Source organism: Salvelinus alpinus, chromosome 12, assembly GCF_045679555.1.
Source record: "Salvelinus alpinus chromosome 12, SLU_Salpinus.1, whole genome shotgun sequence".
NCBI lineage: Eukaryota > Metazoa > Chordata > Actinopteri > Salmoniformes > Salmonidae > Salvelinus > Salvelinus alpinus.
The window spans coordinates 23,075,872-23,098,427 of NC_092097.1; the positions used below are offsets into that span (position 1 = coordinate 23,075,872).

Below are 22,556 nucleotides of genomic sequence, written 5' to 3' on the forward strand. Positions count from 1 at the left end.
AATAAGTATTTGGTCACCTACAAACAAGCAAGATTTCTGGCTCTCACAGACCTGTAACTTCTTCTTTAAGAGGCTCCTCTGTCCTCCACTCGTTACCTGTATTAATGGTACCTGTTTGAACTTGTTATCAGTATAAAAGACACCTGTCCACAACCTCAAACAGTCACACTCCAAACTCCACTATGGCCAAGACCAAAGAGCTGTCAAAGGACACCAGAAACAAAATTGTAGACCTGCACCAGGCTGGGAAGACTGAATCTGCAATAGGTAAGCAGCTTGGTTTGACGAAATCAACTGTGGGAGCAATTATTAGGAAATGGAAGGCATACAAGACCACTGATAATCTCCCTCGATCTGGGGCTCCACGCAAGATCTCACCCCGTGGGGTAAAAATGATCACAAGAACGGTGAGCAAAAATCCCAGAACCACACGGGTGGACCTAGTGAATGACCTGCAGAGAGCTGTAACCAAAGTAACAAAGCCTACCATCAGTAACACACTACGCCGCCAGGGACTCAAATCCTGCAGTGCCAGACGTGTCCCCCTGCTTAAGCCAGTACATGTCCAGGCCCGTCTGAAGTTTGCTAGAGAGCATTTGGATGATCCAGAAGAAGATTGGGAGAATGTCATATGGTCAGATGAAACCAAAATAGAACTTTTTGGTAAAAACTCAACTCGTCGTGTTTGGAGGACAAAGAATGCTGAGTTGCATCCAAAGAACACCATACCTACTGTGAAGCATTGGGGTGGAAACATCATGCTTTGGGGCTGTTTTTCTGCAAAGGGACCAGGACGACTAATCCGTGTAAAGGACAGAATGAATGGGGCCATGTATCGTGAGATTTTGAGTGAAAACCTCCTTCCATCAGCAAGGGCATTGAAGATGAAACGTGGCTGGGTCTTTCAGCATGACAATGATCCCAAACACACCGCACGGGCAACGAAGGAGTGGCTTCGTAAGAAGCATTTCAAGGTCCTGGAGTGGCCTAGCCAGTCTCCAGATCTCAACCCCATAGAAAATCTTTGGAGGGAGTTGAAAATCCGTGTTGCCCAGCAACAGCCCCAAAACACCACTGCTCTAGAGGAGATCTGCATGGAGGAATGGGCCAAAATACCAGCAACAGTGTGTGAAAACCTTGTGAAGACTTACAGAAAACGTTTGACCTCTGTCATTGCCAACAAAGGGTATATAACAAAGTATTGAGATTAACTTTTGTCATTGACCAAATACTTATTTTCCACCATAATTTGCAAATAAATTCATTAAAAATCCTACAAATCCTACAATGTGATTTTTTTTCTTCTCATTTTGTCTGTCATAGTTGAAGTGTACCTATGATGAAAATTACAGGCCTCTCTCATCTTTTTAAGTGGGAGAACTTGCACAATTGGTGGCTGACTAAATACTTTTTTGCCCCACTGTACATATATACACATACACTTTTAAAAAATATATACCTTCCTTTTTTATTCCTGCAAACTCTACCACCCCTCCCCCAATTGGATAAAACTAATAAACAATAACACTTCGGCTTCTACTTCCAGTTTATACATACTATACACAATTTACAGACACAATCCATTTTACAATAGTTATATTTAGTTTGTTTTTAGTACTGGCCTTCCTCTATTTCTGATGTCTATCCAGTTTGATTTCTCCTTCGTATGATATGTTACCAATTACAATTAGTCTCTTACTGAGTATACACCTTCGTAATATTGAGTTCACTCCAACGCTTCCCACAGTTGTGTCAAGTTGGCTGGATGTCCTTTGGACCATTCTACACATGGAAAACTGCTAAGTGTGAAAAACCCAGTAGCGTTGCAGTTCTTGACACAAACTGGTGCGCATGACACCTACTACCATACCCTGTTTCATATTATTCTGTATGTAAATCCGAGACACTCCATTTAGTATGATACGCTACGTCGCGTATGGTATGTATTAATTTGTGGATGTCCATCAACCATTTTGTGTGATATGTTACAAATTACAACTCATATGTTACGAATTGCAATTCGAACAATATGTTAAGAATTCACAAAATGTACAATATGATACGAATTTCCAAAACGTATGATATATTAGGAATTCCAATTTGTTGTGGATAATGCTAAAATTAGCTAGCTGGCTAACGTTAGCTAGACTAGGGGTTAGGGTTAATGTTAGGAGTTAGGTTAAAGGGTTTAAGGTTAGATTTAGCTAAAATGCCAAGTAGTTGCAAAGTAGCTAACAAGTAGTAAGTCGTTGAAAAGTTGCTAAAATGCTAGTTGTCTTGATGAGATTTGAACATGCAACTTTTGGTTGCTAGGCATTCGTGTTATATGCCCGCTCACCTATCCACCCCCGACTAACCACCATCCTTTAGTTTTTGCCTTAAGTAACCTTCTGTTTTATATAACCACATCAAATGTAACATATTATACTAATTCCAGTGTCTCGGATTTACTTTTACTATGTTATGTCTAGTCTATGAGACCAGGCTGGAATGGCACACACAATCCATGTCTCAATTGTCTCAGGGATAAAAAAATAAATAAAAAAAATCCTTCTTTAAGCTGTCTTCTCCCCTTCATCTCGATTGCAGAGGATTTAACAGGTGACATCAATAGGGGATCAAAACTTTTACCGGGATTCACCTGGTCGGTCTGTCATGGAAAGAGTAGGTGTCCTTAATGTTTTGTACACTTAGTGTATGTTACGAATTGCAATTCCTACTGAAAGCAGGTCCTACCTGCTCTACATACTTTAGTGGTTTGTGACCTACTGACACCGCCCCCAGATAGAGGGGAATAAAGCAGCCAAAGAGTGAACACACACAGGGAACTTTATTCACACACAGGAGAAGTTGAATATGGGGATGCATATGAGAATGTACATGGGGATGGTTCTGTAGGAAAGGTAATGGTTCTGTAATGGACAGAAACCGAGGTAATGAATACACACATACTGAATGAATATACCAGGGCAACAATCAAGATACAGAATAGAGCAGTAATAAATGGCAAAGGACTGTTTAGATTGTATATGCTATCTGCAGAGTATTATACAAAACAGTAAACACAGAGGGGCAACATAAAATACGCAATAGTAGTAACTAACTATGAAGAACAATATACAAATGTCAATACAACTCACTTTGGGCACCCATCCCATCTCACAAGTTCAGAGATATGAATGAGTCCAGTTGTTGATGGGCAGAGACAGAGATGTTGCTCTCTGCCACTGCTTGAGGGAGACTGGAGGTATTGTGTTGCCTGTATAGTCAACCTAGTAACCTACCTAGCAACCTATCAGGGCACAGGTCACAAAGGTCAGAAAGAGTTTGAGAGGCAGGTTTATGGTACCCCGTAGACGCTCAGGCTACAAAGTGTAGTGCAGCTAAGGGGCTGTGAGGTGCTGATAAGTCACCGGCAGGGAATTCCTAACAGCCACCCCTAAATATGAGCAGCATATTTACGCCACCCCATCAGAGGCAGGCAAGGAGCAGCCAGGGGACAGAGTGCTGAGGTTGTCCATATTGATGGCACTTCAGAGTAGGGCCAGCCCACTGCAGCAAGTCAGGTGCTGGGGGGCTCCCCCACAGAGGCGGCCCAGGAGTGCCCCCATGTCCAGGGAGGAGAGCAGGCCCAGCAGCAGCGATTCCCCAACTGAGGCAGGTCCCAGCAGCGGGGAGCAAGCGCGGTGGTGTTCCCCCACAGGGGCTTGCTGTGCCCCAGTAGAGGAGAGAAGGCCTGGCTGTGACGGTTCCCAAACTGAGGCAGGCAAGTCGCCCAGGGCAGGCCCCAGAGCAAGGCCCCCGATCAGAAGGCAGTGCTGGTGAGTCCAGGGCAGATGGTGGATCAGCTCGGACCCCAGGAGCAGGAATATATAGTGCCTCTGAGACAGGACACTGGGGAGTGAAGTCTGGGTAGTAGTCCGCGATTAGGTCTGGTGTGTCTCACACAGTCACGTCGGGGGTTGAGTCCAGCAGCAGCAGGACCAGGACTGGAGATTGGACAGAGGCATCCTGGACACCCCAAATGGGACCCAGGGCTGTGGATGGGTCAGGTGAAGCAGTACTGTCAGTACCTGGCGATAGTGGTGTGGCTAGGTCTTCCCATGGGCCCAGGTCAGGGCTGGACCGCTCATCAGAGGTAGCAGCAGACAGGTCTGTTGCTGCTGGAGGGTCCCCTAGTTCAGGGACAGGCTGAGAGTCAGAGGCAGGCATGATCTGGTGGCGGTGAGGAATTGGGTCCTGTCAGCAACATAGGCTCACTACCGCTTGGCGATTCTGCTGGAGTCGCATAGACTGCCCGAGCCAGGGAGAGGGTTCCCCCAGAATCCACAGCAGTGGAGGGGGGATCGGGAATGACATCTGTAATAGACTCAGTCACTGAAGCAGGCAACTCCAGAGGAATGTGATTGACCACATGAAACAAAGGAAACGTGCAATATTTATTTTTTAGAAGCGCTGCATTTGAAAGCAGATTCGAAAAGTCATTGAATTACTTGAGGGGCTGTCATAAAACTTAAAAGTTCTAGAATTGGGTGAAAATGGCAGCCAGGGAGAAATCCAAACCAGTCTAATTGGAATGAATGGCAGAGGCATAATCCAGATTGTTCTGGATTATGTAAAAGGAATGTGTATCAGAAATTGTGTAACACAATTGTCAACCTAAAATATTTTAATATAATTATAAATACAGTTTATACCGGTTTTATACACATGTTCTGTATAAATAGCCTCTAAAATATATGTAAACAGACCATAAATGTCTAAATTGTTTTCTTTGTGCTGTGTGCTATTATTTTTTATTTATTTAACCTTTATTTAACCAGGTAGGCCAGTTGAGAACAAGTTCTCATTTACAACTGCGACCTGGCCAAGATAAAGCAAAGCAGTATGACAAAAACAACAACAGACTTACACATGGGATTAACAAACGTACAGTAAATAACACAATAGAAAAATCTATATACAGTGTGTGCAAATGTAGTAAGATTAGGGAGGCAAGGCAATAAATAGGCCATAGTGGCAAAATAATTACAATTCAGCATTAACACTGCAGTGATAGATGTGCAGATGATGATGTGCAAGTAGAGATACTGGGGTGCAAAAGAGCAAAAAATAAATAACAATATGGGGATGAGGTAGTTGGGTGGGCTATTTACAGATGGGCAGTGTACAGGTGCAATGATCGGTAAGGTGCTCTGACAGCTGATGCTTAAATTTAGTAAGGGAGAAATGTCTCCAGCTTCAGTGATTTTTGCAATTCGTTCCAGTCATTGGCAGCAGAGAACTGAAAGGAAAGGAGGCCAAAGGAGGAGCTTGCTTTGGGGATGAGCAGTGAAATATACCTGCTGGAGCGCGTGGTACAGGTGGGTGTTGCTATGGTGACCAGTGAGCTGAGATAAGGCGGGGCTTTACATAGCAAAGACTTATAGATGACCTGGAGCCAGTGGGTTTGGCAACGAATATGAAGCGAGGGCCAGCCAACGAGAGCATACAGGTCGCAGTGGTGGGTATTATATGGGGCTTTGGTGACAAAACGGATGGCACTGTGATAGACGACATCCAACTTGCTGAGTAGAGTGTTGGAGGCTATTTTGTAAATGACATCGCCGAAGTCAAGGATCGGTAGGATAGTCAGTTTTACGAGGGTATGTTAGCAGCATAAGTGAAGGAGGCTTTGTTGCAAAATAGGAAGTCGATTCTAGATTCAATTTTGGATTGGAGATGTTTCATGTGAGTCTGGAATGAGAGTTTACAGTCTAACCAGACACCTAGGTATTTGTAGTTGTCCACATATTCTAAGTCAGAACCGTCCAGAGTAGTGATGCTAGTCGGGTGGGCAGGTGCAGGCAGCGATCGGTTAAAGAGCATGCATTTAGTTTTACTAGCATTTAAGAGCAGTTGGAGGCCACGGAAGGAGTGTTGCATGGCATTGAAGCTCGTCTGGAGGTTTGTTAACAAGGTGTCCAAAGAAGGGCCAGAAGTATACAGAATGGAGTCGTCTGCGTAGAGGTGGATCAGAGAATCACCAGCAGCGAGAGCGACATCATTGATATATGCAGAGAAAAGAGTCAGCCTGAGAATTGAACCCTGTGGCACCCCAATAGACTCTGCCAGAGGTCCGGACAACAGGCCCTCCGATTTGACACACTAAACTCTATCTGAGAAGTAGTTGGTGAACCAGACGAGGCAGTTATTTGAGAAACCAAGGCTGTTGAGTCTGCTGATAAGAAGCCTTGGCCGGGTCGATGTAGACGGCTGCACAGTACTCTTTTATCGATGCCGGTTTTATCGTTTAGGACCTTGATCGTTTAGGACCTTATAAGACACAATATCAGTACTTGTTGCATTTACAGTGCCTTCAGAAAGTATTCATGCCCCTTGACTTTTTCCACATTTTGTTGTCTTACAGACCGGATTTAAAATTGTATTAAATAATTTTTTCACACAATACCCAATAATGTCAGTGGAATTGTTTTTCAAAATGTTCACAAATAAAAAATGAAATGCTGAAATGTCATGAGTCAATAAGTATTAAACCCCTTTGTTATGGCAAGCCTAAATAAGTTCAGGAGTAAAAATGTGCTTAAGTCTCATACGTTGCATGAATTCACTGTGTGTAACAATGATTTTTTTAATGACTACCTCACTGTACCCCACAAATACAATTATCTTTAAGGTCCCTTAGATGAGAACTTAATTTCAAACAAAGATTTAACCACAAAGAGAAGGGAGGTTTTCCAATGTCTCGCAAAGGGCACAAAAAAAGCAAACATTGAATATCCCTTTTAGCAGAATGAAGTTATAACACTTTGGATGGTATATCATTATACCTAGCCACTACAAAGACACAGGTGTCCTTCACCATGAGTCCAATGGTGACTAAAATAGTTTAATGGCTGTGACAGAAAACTTAGGATGGATCAATCACATTGTAGTTACTCCACAATACTAGCCTATATATAATTGACAGAGTGAAAAGAAGGAAGCCTGTATAAAGGAGAGCTTCAAGTTCCTCATCCACACACGCACAGTAGTGAAGAAGCCATGACTCTTCCCCCTCAGGTTGTAAAGGTTTGACATGGGCCTAGAGTGGTGTGGACATCCCAGTACATCACCGGGGCCGAGTTCCCTGCCATCCAAGACCTCTATATCAGGCGGCATGAAATGAAAGGCCGGAAAATCCTTAGACTCCAGCCACAGACTGTGCTCTCCACTTCATCACAGCAAGCGGTACCATTGCAAGTCTGACACCAACAGGCTACTGAACAGCTTCTATCCTCAAGCCATGACTGCTCAAAATGGCTAGACAGACTATTTTATTTTTGCATCGTCTCTACGAACACTCAAAAGGGCCCTACACACTCCATTTGCTCACACATAATATGCATATTTATACTGACTACACACACACACACAACCAATCACATAAGCTGCTGGTACTGTTTATCAAATCCTGTTGCCTAATCACCTTACCCACATCTACCTCTATCACTGCAGTATCCCTGCACATTGTAAATATGGTACTAGAAGTGACTGACCCTGTATATAGTATGCTTGCTTACTTTATGGGTGTTCTTCTTATACATCTTGTGTTTTTCCTACATTGTTATTTTTACTACTACATTGTTATTTTTACTACTACATTGTTATTGATTACTGCATTGTTGGGTTTAGATTTTGTAAGAAAGGCATCACTGTACTTGTGCACATGACATTAACTTGTAAGCACAGAACTCATCCTCACATTATAAAGAATACAGGTTTTCAAGTCTAACCAGCTCATTGCAAGAGTAGTTACAATGATCTCCAAACATTATGCAGATTTAGTCCCAAATCAGCAAATAAAATCCATGGGAGAAGCTTTTGTTCTTTAGACATTTTATTGACAAAAGAAAGCATGGATTTAATCTTCGTCCTCCTCCTCTTCCTCATCCTGGTTGATCTGGAAGTATCGCAGTTCATAACTCTCCTTGGTGTTGGCCACCACACGCAGCCAGTCCCTCAGGTTGTTCTTCTTCAGGTACTTCTTGGTCAGGTATTTCAAGTACCTGGCACATAGAAGGGCAGTGTCAGCAATTTAAAACACCATTGAAAATTACATTACATTTTGAGGACTTATCAGGCTAGGCCTGTGGTTTATTTCGGAGGGTGCAACATTACAGAACGTTCAGATAGAACAGACAATATAACTTGCAGAACATCAAATCATCAGCTCCATATTTAACCGTTCAATCTGCAATGTACACCCCCCCCCCAAAAAATGCACTCTCCGGGTTCAATTTAGAGCAGGTCTTGGCACCCCCATAACAAATCAGGGATCCCACCTAAGAATTTAACATTTCTATGTGAGACACCCCCAACAACTGTCAGAGATAGACGTCAGGCACCCCCCAGACACTTCAGTCATCTACAAGAGTCAATGTATAACTTAAACCCTGACCCCCCCATTACATAAAGCCTAGATGTACTAAATCACCACACATTAATGCTAGTCAAATGGCATTCACATCTTAAGTCAACTGTGTAAACCTCACCAACAAAGTGAATCTGTTCAAAATACTGAACCTATCCATATCAGAAGAAAAGGATCAGGGATACATCCAGGGATCTATGTGGAGGGTACAGATGTAAAAAGGCTTGTTTTAAAAAGAGCCCCGTTTGCTTCCCTGCCTGTACTGCAACATCTATATTATAATACCGTAAAGACAAATTCACACGGGGAGACATCCGTCAACGGCGTGAAATGTGTGTGCGAGAGTTGCGAGTGTTAATTCACAGACCGCGTAGCATAACCAGCATAATTTGTCATGAAAATCCATAATAAACAGTTGTATTATCTTAAAATCGTAGTAGCCTAAAAGGCACCAAGTAGACCAACTATACATTTCTTTTCTGTAAATGTATCCTGTTATTTTAACAGCATTGTGCCGCGTAGACGCAAGAACAATAGACTGGCGTCATACTTTGACAAGCTATACGCGCGTGATGCCGTTGACGCTCACAGCCCGTCTGTTTTATCTCATTTAGTCCTGTGCATTCCATTTCAAACACGCTCGTTCTCGTGCATAAAAAAACATTATTAAAAACACTGCTTGCCATGTGATTCGGGGCTTAAGCCACAAAATTACGACGGGATTTGCTTCTACAATTTTGTGCTGATTTTCTTCATTTTAGGCTCACAAGTGCCGTCAAGAGACATGCCAATGGCCACTTCATATTCAGCTGTGTTTTGTATTTTTGTTTATTTTTTCCCCCCCTGCCCTCCAATCTAACTCTCAAACCCTTACAAAATAAAGGTTCATAATGAATCAATTAAGCACTAGGCCCACACTGGAGGGGGAAATTTGATTATAAACATTGCATTTCAGAGAAAGCAAGTGCCACGATCCCACGGGAAATACAAAAAGAGTTTTATATAAGGTATATATATATATATTAAAAACTACGAAGTTAAAATATAAAATGGCATATCCAGAGACTGAAAAGCTCAACAACAAAAAAACATTTAGGGGGAAGAGATTGCACTGAATCAAATTATTAAATGCCAATTATTTACTGCCCGTAAGGGCAGGGTGTTGCTAGTGTTCCATAATTTCCTGCCATGTAGGCCCAAATATTGCTTCAGAAGGTGCTTAAGAATCCATGAATGTCTAAGAGGGTACATGGTGACTTGGAAACAACAATGTTACTTTGAGACTGACGAAAGACCTCGATCAGATCACAGCATCTCATCCCCTTGTGGAAATAAAGCTGACTGAAGTCAAAAATAAACATTGTGCGTTCTCTTAACTTGTTCTACTCATATTGATCTGTCTGTCTAATGATAGTATTTTATGTGAAACACTAATAATCACTTCAAAGCACTCCTTCAAACAATGAATTAGACTTTGGATTTTCTCCAGATTGTCCATCAGGTAAGACAACAGAAAGCCAATCAAAGCCCAACATCGATGGCAAAACTGCAATGAGCAAATAACTATTTGTGCCATGTTACTTGCTGCCTTCTTAAATGCAATACCACAACACAACTGAAAGCAAAGGACAGTTCCACCTTCCTAATAAAAACAGGTGAAAATGCAATACATGCATAACTGTGGACACAAACCAAGTACCACCATCAGACAACACAACATAAAAAATGGAAGATGATGTTGCTCACCACATCACAAGGGCAATTCATAAGCTAAATCAAGATTTAATTCAAACATACCTTTTGGAGAATGGCACCTCAGAATTCACAGAGATTTTGCTCTTGCTCCTTTCAATGGACACCACGCCACCACCCAAGTTCCCAGCTTTACCGTTGACCTTGATGCGCTCCTGCAGGAACTGTTCCTGTAGAAGACGAGGCCAAAGGTGGATTTTAGGACAAATATGGAACCATCCCAACTGAATACTACCTGTAATGAATGCTACATACTGCTGCAAATATTCTGTCAATATGAGAACCATAAGTTGAATATAATTTACATTTGAAACATTTTCATTTAGCTGACTCTAGTAGCAATTTACAGTTTGTGAATTTTAATTAAGGTAGTTATGTACGATAACCACATAGTTATAGTAGCCTAGTCTAGAATCAGGCTTCCCTAATCGGAAAGCCTCCTGAATTCAATGGCAGAAAGTAGCTACAATGGGGTGGAAACCCAGTGTAAATCATTAACACCTCACAACATGTTAAACCAATCAAATCCCTTGCTTGTGCAGATCTCTAAAAAGGTGCCCACTAGATTAGTGCCATAGGTGCAACAGTGCGTGAGGATGGCCAGGAGTACAAAGGTATTGAGTACAAAACAGAATTACGTTTTTCTCCAGGTTTTCTGCAACGTTGCAAACTAGCATACGCAACAACTCTGCAAAATGTGTCCTACCCGGTCGGAAAACAGTGACAAACATTACACGCAGCACCCCTTCTACAGGCATATGGGGGTATGGGTCTTGAAATGTAACATCTGCTGGAAGCTGGCAGACCATTCGAGCAGTCGACTTACACAAAATTCTACAGACCTCCAGAGGCATAACAACTGACTTGGAGGTGTGGCTACACGAGACTACGGCCACAGTCACTAAAACTTCAATACAGCAGCAATCATCAAAAGCAGTGCTAGTAAGAAAAAAAACAAGTGCAAATGTCATTGCAACTTTCAGGATGACTTAATTTACTAATTCCTTTTTTTTCTCTTCCTGAAATCTGGTGTGTGTGTGTGCTGTGTGACACCAACTGCAAAATATCAGTAGTATGAACCACACTAACCATTACACTTGTACTAAATTGAAGACATAGCCTAGTAATAATGCATAATATATGCATAATGCAGATAAGGGACATCTGGATTAGGAATCATGTGCCTAGCCCCTTTGCTCCCGGAGACCTGTACACATTGGGCTCGAGTCACTCGAGGTTACATCCCGTATGCCTGAAAACATTAGGGCTGGGCGGTATCCAGGTTTTCATATCGTCCTTCTCTTACCCCAGGATTTACGGTATTACCGGTTTAGTACATAAGTGTGCGCAAAAAAAGTCCATTGGGCGTCTTACCAGAATTTGAACAAAAATAGCGCTAGTAATAGTGAATTTGCATGAAGGCTGCTAGATAATGTATTCAACTGAAATGTGTCTTCCGCATTTAACTGAACCCCTCAATCAGAGAGTTGCGGGGGGCTGCCTTAATTGACATTCACGTCATCGGCGCCCGGGGAACAGTGGGTTAACTGCCTTGCTCAGGGGCAGAAAGACAGATTTTTACCTTGTCAGCTCGGGGATGTGATCCAGCAACCTTCCGGTTACTGGCCCAACGCTCGAAAAATAAATAGGCCAACGAGCGCAAGCGAATTGCAAAGACAGGCAATCCCGCTCAAAGTTATACATATATAGGAGCTACCGAATGTCATTTTTGGTGAGTTTCGACATTTACAAGCTAATGTGAACGAGAGACATTGTGCAAATGAACAACGTTTTGACGCATGCCGTACTGGTTCTCCAGCAGCATGTCTACACACTGTGTGTGGAGTCGCTAGGGCAACGGGCTCAGAGAGGGGAGGAGCAGATGGGCTGAAAACAGAGGACAAAAAAACAAAAAAAGGAAATCAAGTCAGCAGCAGCAGCTGTACAAATAAATTAACCAAAAGGGCTTTGCCTTCTCAAACACTGCAGAAAGCTAACACAGTATGACACCCTGTCACCTTAAATTCAGCCACTTATAAACTCAGCAAAAAAAGAAACGTCCCTTTTTCAGGACCCTGTCTTTCAAAGATAATTTGTAAAAATCCAAATAACTTCACAAATTTTCAATGTAAAGGGTTTAAACACCGTTTCCCATGCTTGTTCAATGAACCATAAAACAATTAATGAACATGCACCTGTGGAACGGTCGTTAAGACACTAACAGCTTACAGACGGTAGGCAATTAAGGTCACAGTTATGAAAACTTAGGACACTAAAGAGGCCTTTCTACTGACTCTGAAAAACACCAAAAGAAAGATGCCCAGGGTCCCTGCTCATCTGCGTGAACGTGCCTTAGGCATGCTGCAAGGAGGCATGCAGATGTGGCCAGGGCAATAAATTGCAATGTCCGTACTGTGAGACACCTAAGACAGCGAGACAGGACGGACAGCTGATCGTCCTCGCAGTGGCAGACCACATGTAACAACACCTGCACAGGATCGGTACATCCGAACATCACATCTGTGGGACAGGTACAGGATGGCAACAACAACTGCCCGAGTTACACCAGGAACGCACAATCCCTCCATCAGTGGTCAGACTGTCCCACAATAGGCTGAGAGAGACTGGACTGAGGGCTTGTAGGCCTGTTGTAAGGCAGGTCCTCACCAGACATCCCCTGCAACAACGTCGCATATGGGCACAAACCCACCGTCGCTGGACCTGACAGGACTGGCAAAAAGTGCTCTTCACTGACGAGTCGAGGTTTTTGCTCACCAGGGGTCGGATTCACGTTTATCGTAGAAGGAATGAGCGTTACACCGAGGCCTGTACTCTGGAGCGGGATCGATTTGGGGGTGGAGGGTCCGTCATGGTCTGGGGTGGTGTGTCACAGCATCATCGGACTGAGCTTGTCATTGCAGGCAATCTCAACGCTGTGCGTTACAGGGAAGACATCCTCCTCCCTCATGTGGTAGCCTTCCTGCAGGCTCATCATGACATGACCCTCCAGCATGACAATGCCACCAGCCATAGTGCTTGTTCTGTGCGTGATTTCCTGCAAGACAGGAATGTCAGTGTTCTGCCATGACCAGCTAAGAGCCCGGATCGCAATCCCATTGAGCACGTCTGGGACTAGAGGGCTACAGCCATTCCCCCCAGAAATGTCCGGGAACTTGCAGGTGCCTTGGTGGAAGAGTGGGGTAACATCTCACAGCAAGAACGGGCAAATATGGTGCAGTCCATGAGGAGATGCACTGCAGTACTTAATGCAGCTGGTGGCCACACCAGACACTGACTGATACTGACCCCACCCTTTGTTCAGGGACACATTATTCCATTTATGTTAGTCACATGTCTGTGGAACTTGTTCAGTTTGTCTCAGTAGTGTAAATATGTGTATGAACATAACAAAATTCAACGTGTTAAAACTTCTTCGGGCTAGGGTCCTTTTTTCTCAATTTCCGCCTGACTGACGTGCCCAAAGTAAACTGCCTGTTACTTTAAAGGCCCTGAAGCCAGAATATGCATATCATCTGTACCATTGGAAAGAAGACACTTTGAAGTTTGTAGAAATGTTAAAATAATGTAGGAGACTATAACACAATAGATATGTTAGGAGAAAATCCCCCCAAAAAACAAACAGAATAAAAAAAAAATTGAGCCCATGCTCTTACAATGGAAAGTATAGGGAAATAATTAAATCTAGCTCCCAGTATGCAATTCCTATGGCTTCCACTGGGTGTCAGCACACAATGTTCAAGGTTTCAGGCTGGTTTCTTCCAAAACGAGTAAGAATAATGAGTTTTACTACAGGGACAGTCTTGGAAATTCGTGTATGTGCGAGCGATGAAGAGAAAACGCACCTGCAAATATCGTTTTCCTATTGAACATACTTCATTCCGAATGAAATATTATAGTTTGATTACATTTTAGGGTATCTGAGGAGTCAACAGAAACGTATTTTGACTTGTTTTAACAAAGTTTAGCGGTAGATTTTTGGATTCCTTTCTCTGCATGTTGAGCGAGTGGATTATTCAAATCGATGGCACCAACTAAACAGACTTTTTGGGATATAAAGAAGGATTTTATCTAACAAAACACTACGTGTTATAGCTGGGACGCTTTGAATGATAAATCAGATGAAGATTTTCAAAAAGTAAGTGAATATTTAATTCATGAAACCTGTGCCGGCGGAAAAATATTTTGATCTGGGGCGCCGTCCCCAAACAATCACGTGGCATGCTTTCGCTGTAATGGCTACTGTAAATCGGACAGTGCAGTTAGATTAACAAGAATTTAAGCTTTCAACTGATATAAGACACTTGTATGTACATAAATGTTTAATATCCATAATTTTTATGATTATTCATTTGAATTGCGCACCCTCTAGTTTCACCAGAAGTTGTCCCACTAGCTGGAACCCTATCCCAGAGGTTTTAAGTTTGCTGAAAATAAACGCAGTTGACAGTGAGAGGACGTTTCTTTTTTTGCTGAGTTGATAAAGTTAAACTAGAGGTCGTATTATCGCATGAATCTGTATTTTTCACGCAGGAATTAGTTAGTTAAAACGAATAAGAAACATCATCCTGTGTTTTGTAAACACAGATGTAAAATGCTTCTTATTGTAATTTCTGCTCGGCATCAGACTAAGTTTGTGCTTCAGTTGCACTTCTAAATAAGCCAATTTTTCTCCGGTAAAATGCAAGATCAACTTTAAGCAAAACATTAGGACATGTAGCTGTCTACATTCTTTCTATGACAGGCATAAATATTAGGAAAATGATGACCATGCATCATTTTTTGCAAAGAAGACCTTGCTTTTTCATTGTGAGCTCATTTACCTGTGGTTGGCAGTTATTTCATTTTCGTCTGATGAAAATTAAGCTATTTTATGCCTAATGTGTTTTCCGTGAAGGGAAACTATACTTGCACGTCCCTGATCACTCAATCGAAGCAAAAACAAAACAAAAAACACTTGACTTTCAATATAAAAACACGACCCCTGGACTCTGATGATCCTGCTCCCGCTTTCTACTGATGTGCTATTTACAAACACGTGACTGGCTCAACTTTACTGGGGAACTAAGCTTCACAATGTAAAATAATATAACAGGTGAAATAACAACGCAATCTGCTTTATCTCCTAACGCATTGCACAAGTTGACTGCAGGTATTTAGTTAAATAGCTGAAAATATTAAAACGTATTGAAAAACCATCCCGTATATACAGTATACTGCCCAAGCCTAGAAAACATATTTACCAGCCCTCTAGCTTACACATTTCCGAGAAACTTTCCTCCCCACTTAAGCAAATCTATAATACCTTATCAGTCGGTAAGGGTTATAAAATGTTTAAACTATGGTAAAACAAACATTTAAATAAAATTGTTTCCGAAGTTCACTCACTCCATACTAGATCCCAGATGGAAGCGCACCTTTATGGAGATAAGAGTGTATTCGGTAAACTCAGGAAGTGGGATATAAATGTTTCTTTTCACACAATTTATAACCCGTACTGACTGGTAAAGCATCCCGGATTATAAATTTGTCTTCGGTGGTCGGAAAAGTTGATTAGAAATAGGTCAACCAGAGGGCTGGTAAATATGCTTTCGGGGATATGGGACGTAGCCTACAGCGACGGTTGCCCATGTGTACAGGTCTCCTGGAACTAAGAGGCTAATTTGTGAAATGCAATAGGTACATTGCAGCTAGTGACTGGAACGAGCTGCAAAACAAAACACTCACACTGGACCGTTTTATCTCCATCTCTTCATTCAAAGACTCAATCATGGACACACTTACTGACAGTTGTGGCTGCTTCATGTGATGTATTGATATCTCTACCTTCGTGCCCTTTGTGCTGTTGTCTGTGCCTAATAATGTTTGTACCATGTTGCTACCATGCTGTGTTGCTGTCTTATGTCTCTCTTTATGTAGCGTTGCATTGTCTCTTGTCCTGATGTGTGTTTTGTCCAATATTATTACTTTTAATCCCAGCACCCGTCCCCGCAGGAGGCCCTTTGCCTTCTGGTAGGCCATCATTTTAAATAAGAATTTGTTCTTATCTGACTTTCCTAATTAAATAAAGGTTAAATTAAAAAAAAATATATGTAACATGTCTAGTAATAAAGTTAGACATTTAATAGGATATTGCATGTTTTTTCTCTAACATAGGCTACTTACAAAGTTGGCAGCATCCATGATGCCATCCTCCACTGGGTGAGTGCAGTCCAGGGTGAACTTCAGGGCCTGCTTCTTCTTCTTGCCACCCGTCTTGGTCTTTTTGACGACCTGCTTCTTCTGTCAGGACATTGCAGAGGGTCTAACGTTATTAACTACAACATGATAAATACTGAATGGGACACCATACTGTGTCATTTTAGTATCGAACGTGCTAGATTCTTTTGAAATGAGCTAACTTGATTGATTTGTTTTATCAAACTGGTCCGGAAATGTTTGCTCGTGATGTGTGTAAACTAACGATGGGACTAGACTTTAGCATATCAATTTGGTAAAACATTTGATTAAACATATTTTAAAACGGTCACTAATGGGACTATAATTTTCACGCTAACTTCTAGCTAGTGTATTTCCCGCTGGCTAGCCACCCATCGTTCACGGTTACTACTAGCATTTGCCAACTAGCTAGCTGTGTTAGCTACTATAGCTAAATTGCTACAACGTGGTTCAATGGGTGCAGGCCCAACCGGTAAACAAAGCAATCGATTGGTGCTACAATTCTTCTTTGGAAACACAGTTCAATGTGGATTTATTACGTGAACATTAACTACAATAAAAGACAGACAAAAAGTGATATACTTAGCTATACAACCTATTTCAACGTGAGTACTCACAATCGGAGCCATGTTGGCCGGCGATTCTTGTCCAGAAAGGAAGAGGCAGGGTTTGCTAAGTCATATATCCGGTCTACATAAATATATGAAATCCATGAATCTGTGATAGATTCATCCAGGAGATATTCTATGCCCAGTTTGAGGTATACGTATTTGGGCAAAAACAATTTAATAATTGTTCTACACTTTGGCTACAGACCATTTTGAAGGTAGTCCAATTCAACAATTATTATTGACAATTAGTATAACTTCAACAGGCCTAACAGGCCTAGGCTACAGGTATCCTCTAAATCCTGTTGTTGCCCAAAAGAAAATAGCTTCTCTCTACAATTGAGTCAAAAAGCCTGCCCTCATTTCAATATTTCTGAGACTGCAGCATAGGTGTTGGTGGTGATACCCATTCAATCCCTGATTCCTGGTTAACTAAGGGGAGAATATTCTATATTGGGGGGATTTTTCCCCTGCTGACAAGGCAACAATATCTGATTTCCCTTTTGTCATCTGTGACAGTATGGTTGCACCGTTGGCCCATCCCCAGTCCCCCACTCTGTGAGCAGAATGGCTGCTGGCTAGGGGAGCAGTCAGCTGCCTGGCGTCAGGGCTCAACCAGGCCACTCCAGAAGAGTTTCTGCATTGCTGTCATTCCTGCTGGGGGTAGTTGATAGTACCACTGAAAGGTAAGACAGTAGCGCTCCGTGCTGTCCATATGTAGGAACAGACTCCATCCACTACACGTTTACAGTGAGCTCTTCTGTTGGGGGTGCCTTGTGTTTGGTTGGACATATAGAGCAGTAGGCTACAATAGAAGTACTAATATGACAAAACAATAGAACTTTCATGTGACATCATGTGTGTTTTTTCATCACAGCACTGAGGACTTCTACCATGGCTGGCAAGGTAAGTGAAAGAGGGAAGTTCTCTCTAACCTAACTGTTCCAACTAAATTAGACTAAAGTTATGGGAGTATTATGTACTGCATTAGCCTGGTACCAGTGTGTTAATGCTAATGTTCCAGTTCCACTTCTTGTACTCTGAGTCATTGGCATTGACACGGGGTACAAGGAGTGGAATGTTAGCAGAAAGTGACTGGTACCCAGGCTAGTCCTGCATCACATTATTCCATTCGAAAAATTATCTATATGATCTCAAACTCTATATGTGAAGTCAAACATGATGTCCTACTTACATTGTGGCTGATTTTAAATGTCAGTTTAGTTAAAAAAAAAAAGGCTAATCCTAAGGGATTCACTGTCACTACACTCTCTCTGTAGATGGCAGGGGGTGTCCTCTCTCCTTTGGATAATCTGTGTGGAGTGGACTGTGCCAATGTCCATCCCCTGTTTTGTCACCTGTGCCATGAGCAGTACCAGCACCCATGCCTCTTAGACTGTTACCACATCTTCTGTGCGCGCTGCCTACAAGGCAGAGCCAATGAAAGCCGTCTCAACTGCCCCCTCTGCGGGTAAGGGACTGAACTTAACTTACTGAAAGAAGCTTTCTGAATACACAAGCTGTGCATTTGATTTGATACTATTGTTAGTCCAAGACTAAAAAAATGCCACCAACCACATTTGTATCTTTGTGGTGACCTATAGTTACTTGTTACTTGTTTAAACATTGGGTTTGAGCATAAGGCATTGCATCTCAGTCTTGGCTATGAAATAGGAGGAATCCCCTTAAGAATCTGTGTAACTCTCCAGTTCTACAGGGCGCTTAGAGCATGCATACTGCACAGCCAACTCTGATCTACACATGAATGGAAAACATGACAGGGACTCACCTATCCTTACAATCAATACCAGCCTTAGTGGATGAAGTCAAGCAGTCTGCTAAGGACTATGGCTCAGAGTGACCTGGTCCAGCCCGACCAGGGCAGGATGGTTTTGAGCGGCTGGGACAGCTGCAGGGTCAGCCCTGGCTCTGAGTTAGCACCATGTTAAGGCCACAATGCAGTCACACTACAACAAAACCTACACAGGCATCTTGGCAATGGAGCCGGGAGCTCAGGGCAATTAAATGTGACCTCACAGTGCCCTATCCATTTTATCCCCTACTGGAGAATGAGTCATGGCCAACAGTATTACCTAAAGGCCCTCTGGATTAGCTCTCACTGATCAAAGAGCACACGGCTATGTGGAACAAAACTTCTCCAGGAAAAAGATTATACTGGAAATAAAACTGATCTTAGATTAGGCCTTTTCTATCACTAAAGAGTTTTCAGCATATGAACTTATCACTTATCTTTGATTATCTTCAAACCCAAAAACACAGATACACAAAGAAAAGTGGTGGCAACCCCATTTAGATCACTGGATCAAGTAGTGATGAGCAACACATTGGGGATGATGTTACAGCCAAACTGATACACTGCATTGTACAGATACCCCAATGTGCACACACTGGTTGAACCAATGTTGTTTCCATGTAATTTCAATGAAATTACATTGAAACAATGTGGAGTAGATGTTGAATTGTCATCTGTGCCCAGTGGGACAGTATGCAGCTGACATGATCAGTCATTTCAGTCCATTTCCTGAATACATCCTGAGGTCCCCTGATCAACTCCCCAACGTGATGCCAAACAAACAGTAGATTGCTGAAATCATTTTTGTCTAAATCGTTCCTCTGACATTGGGTAATTTTGAAACATCCTGGGTTAAGTTGGATTTTCTTTGTAGGGGAGAAAGGGGATGACCGCAGGTCATCAGACTGTAAAATCATCTTACAACTCGCTGTAAGATTATCGCTTCTGCGGGTTCTGATAGTATCAAAGCCTACAGCTAAATCTGTCCCTGTAGATCTTTAGTGGTCCAGAGGGGCTTTGTTGCCCTGCCTGCTGAGCCCACAACTGCTATGGTTGCTGCTTTGTTCTGCAGTTGCATTGTCCCCCCAGAACCCGAGGTCTCCTTGTGTGCTCTGTGATTACATATCTGGGATGAAACCAAACACTGGATCACATCCGATCATGCAAGATGATAAGTTAAATAAAACATAGTTGGTACGAGTACGACTACTATGGGGCGGTTTACCTATTTAAAAATGGCTCCCTGTGGCTCTCGACCAGGCATAATTTATACCAGAGTTCCTCTCATTGCAGGTATTGAAGAGCTTGCAGGAGTGAGCAGATGGATCTATTGAGTGGACCATTGTGTAGTAGAGTGAAGTGTGTTCCGAGGGGAGATAACCCAGTGGGCACACTGTCTCCCTGCAGGTCCCCCTGGCCCTGTGGCCTGTGCATGGGCAATACGGAAGTGCTGTTTGTTGCTATTTTCATCAGTACTTCCAACCATCAGCGGTGGGAAAAGTACCCAATTGTCATACTTGAGTAAAAGTAAAGATACCTTAATAGTAAATTACTGAAGTAAAAGTGAAAGTCACCCAGTAAAATGCTACTTGAGTAAAAGTCTAGAAGTATTTGGTTTTAAATATACCTAAGTATCAAAAGTAAATATAATTTCTAAAATATACTTAAGTATCAAAAGTAAAAGTACAAGTATAAATAATTTCAAATTCCTTATATTAAGCAAACCAAATGGCCACTTTTCCTATTTTTATTTACGGATAGCAAGGGGCACGCTCCAACTCTCTGACATCATTTACAAACGAAGCATGTGTTTAGTGAGTCCGCCAGATCAGAGGCAGTAGGATTTCTCTTCCCTCCTCGCCAATGTTTATCTAGTTTGCATAGCAACAGGGTCTATTGTGTGCTACTAATAGCAGTGTAGCAAATTCCCGAGATTACGTGGTTCTTGAGTGAGTGGATGGCAGTGGTGTAAAGTACTTAAGTAAAAATACTTTTTTGGGGCATCTGTACTTTACTATTAATACTTTTGACAACTTTTACTTCACTACATTCTTAAAGAAAATTATGTACTTTTTACTCCATACATTTTCCGTCACACCCAAAAGTACTCATTACATTTTTAATGCTTAGCTGGACAGGAGAATTATCTAATTCACACACCTATTAAGAGAACATCCCTGGTCACCCCTGTAATACTGCTAGAACCAGGTCAATGTTAGAGCTTGCATATTGGAACTCTAAAATGAATTATTGTTTGACATGTTTATGACATGCCATTTGTCCTACCTGTAGTAAAAAAGTACTGCCACGTACTGAATTCAGAATATGTTAGCAAAGCTTCTGCGATTAGATATGTTGCACCATCTGCTGGAGAGCCTTGGGAATGCAACTCACTACTTTTTTATGATCAGTGTAGCGAGAAATAAAAATTTGAACGAAGCACTGCATAAAACATTTGTACTGTGCTTTTGTTGCTGGATCCATCTGTGTCACAGATACCCATCAGTTGTAAAAGGAATGAATGCACTCCCACCAGAGGACCGTCTGCTGAAGTTCCTGGTTGATAACGCTACTGATGACTGTGAAGAGACAGTCCAGTGTGCCAACTGTGATCAGCAGAGCAACAACCAGGTACCTCACAACAGAAATAACTAACAAACCATGCTATAGATCTTAATAGAGAGCATTTATTATCATGGATCATATTGTGTGTGTGTGTGTGTGTTTTATAGGACACAGGGCCAATGTACTACTGTAACACGTGTAGCCAGCCCCTGTGTGGAGCTTGCAGGGATTCCACACACAAGGCCAAGATGTTCTCCCACCATGAGATTGTGTTCCTGGCCAAACGCACCAAAGTGTGCCACCGGATGTGCTGTGAGTACCACCTGTATTATATTCACACTACAACAAGTGCTCAGCGACTTCTAGCTATAATTACATTGTTATCTAATAATAACCTATGGTAACACTTTACATTAAGTTTCCCCTATTACTACGTAACTAACACAGTAATAACTGTTAACAACATAGATTTTACTAGGCTAACCAGGAGAAATTAAGAGACAGGAAAACATTAGGTATAACCCTTTTAGTTACATTATACAATGTAACAATCTTTGAGAAAGAACTGTGTACTTACACTTTACATTAAGTTGCTTGCTCCTGGGTATGTGCATTGTAAATACATGTATATCCCTTGTAACAACATTGTAATTACAGAGTTGGTTGTTAAAGATGGTTATATTGTAAAAGGGTTCATCCTAATGTTCTCCTGTCTCCTAATTTATCCTGGTTAGCCTATTGTCTGCAAAGGTTATTACATTGTAACTGCATAGTAACTATAAAGATTATACCCTACTGGGCTACACTTTACATTCAGTTGCTTGCTCCTGGGTAGGTACATGATAACTACAAGTATATCCTATGTAACTACAATGTTCTTGCATTACACTTGATTCAGTATAGCCTTTGTGCCAGGTCATAACATACAAATAAACTAATTGAAAATGGCCAGTAGTTAATGTGCCTTGTTACAATTGTTGTTACCAGGTCCTAGGCTATTTAATCAACCCTGGTATTACATGTTGATTCAATGGTAGTGGAACCGTGTAGTTACATGTACCAAGATCAGATTTTGGTTTGAGTTATTAACATGGTAATTCACAGGTGACTTTCAAATGTGTAATTACAAAACATTAGTTATATAGTGGAACAAGAGAATGTGTAATAA

The 22,556-nt window shown here is 41.9% G+C and overlaps 2 protein-coding genes across 3 annotated transcripts in view; one reads left to right on the top strand and one right to left on the bottom strand.

The window, feature by feature from the left end:
- Positions 1 to 7,861: 7,861 nt before the first annotated feature.
- LOC139535698 (large ribosomal subunit protein eL22-like) lies at positions 7,862 to 17,570 on the bottom strand. The gene is made up of 4 exons (XM_071335401.1): positions 17,020 to 17,570; positions 16,349 to 16,465; positions 10,211 to 10,335; positions 7,862 to 8,048 (listed from the first exon to the last, which is right to left on the bottom strand). Exons 1-4 carry the CDS (start codon positions 17,029 to 17,031, stop codon positions 7,904 to 7,906), a joined length of 399 nt encoding a protein of 132 aa, XP_071191502.1. The 5' UTR covers positions 17,032 to 17,570; the 3' UTR covers positions 7,862 to 7,903.
- Positions 17,571 to 17,740: 170 nt separating this feature from the next.
- The window catches only part of LOC139535699 (RING finger protein 207-like), a 32,107-nt gene continuing 27,291 nt past the window's right edge, over positions 17,741 to 22,556 (top strand). For both annotated transcript variants that reach the window (XR_011667178.1, XM_071335402.1), the window contains exons 1-4: positions 17,741 to 17,916; positions 18,291 to 18,481; positions 21,319 to 21,454; positions 21,556 to 21,700. Coding sequence is in view for 1 of the 2 variants with exons in the window: in XM_071335402.1 (XP_071191503.1) it covers positions 17,905 to 17,916; positions 18,291 to 18,481; positions 21,319 to 21,454; positions 21,556 to 21,700 (484 nt within the window). In the remaining variant the exon portion in view is untranslated. The remainder of the gene's footprint in view (positions 17,917 to 18,290; positions 18,482 to 21,318; positions 21,455 to 21,555; positions 21,701 to 22,556) is intronic.

Coding starts and splice junctions, on each gene's coding strand:
- LOC139535698 (XM_071335401.1), bottom strand. Junction 10,336..16,348: donor TCATGGATGCTGCCAACTTT/GTAAGTAGCCTA, acceptor CGTCTTCTACAG/GAACAGTTCCTGCAGGAGCG. Junction 8,049..10,210: donor GAGGTGCCATTCTCCAAAAG/GTATGTTTGAAT, acceptor TCTATGTGCCAG/GTACTTGAAATACCTGACCA.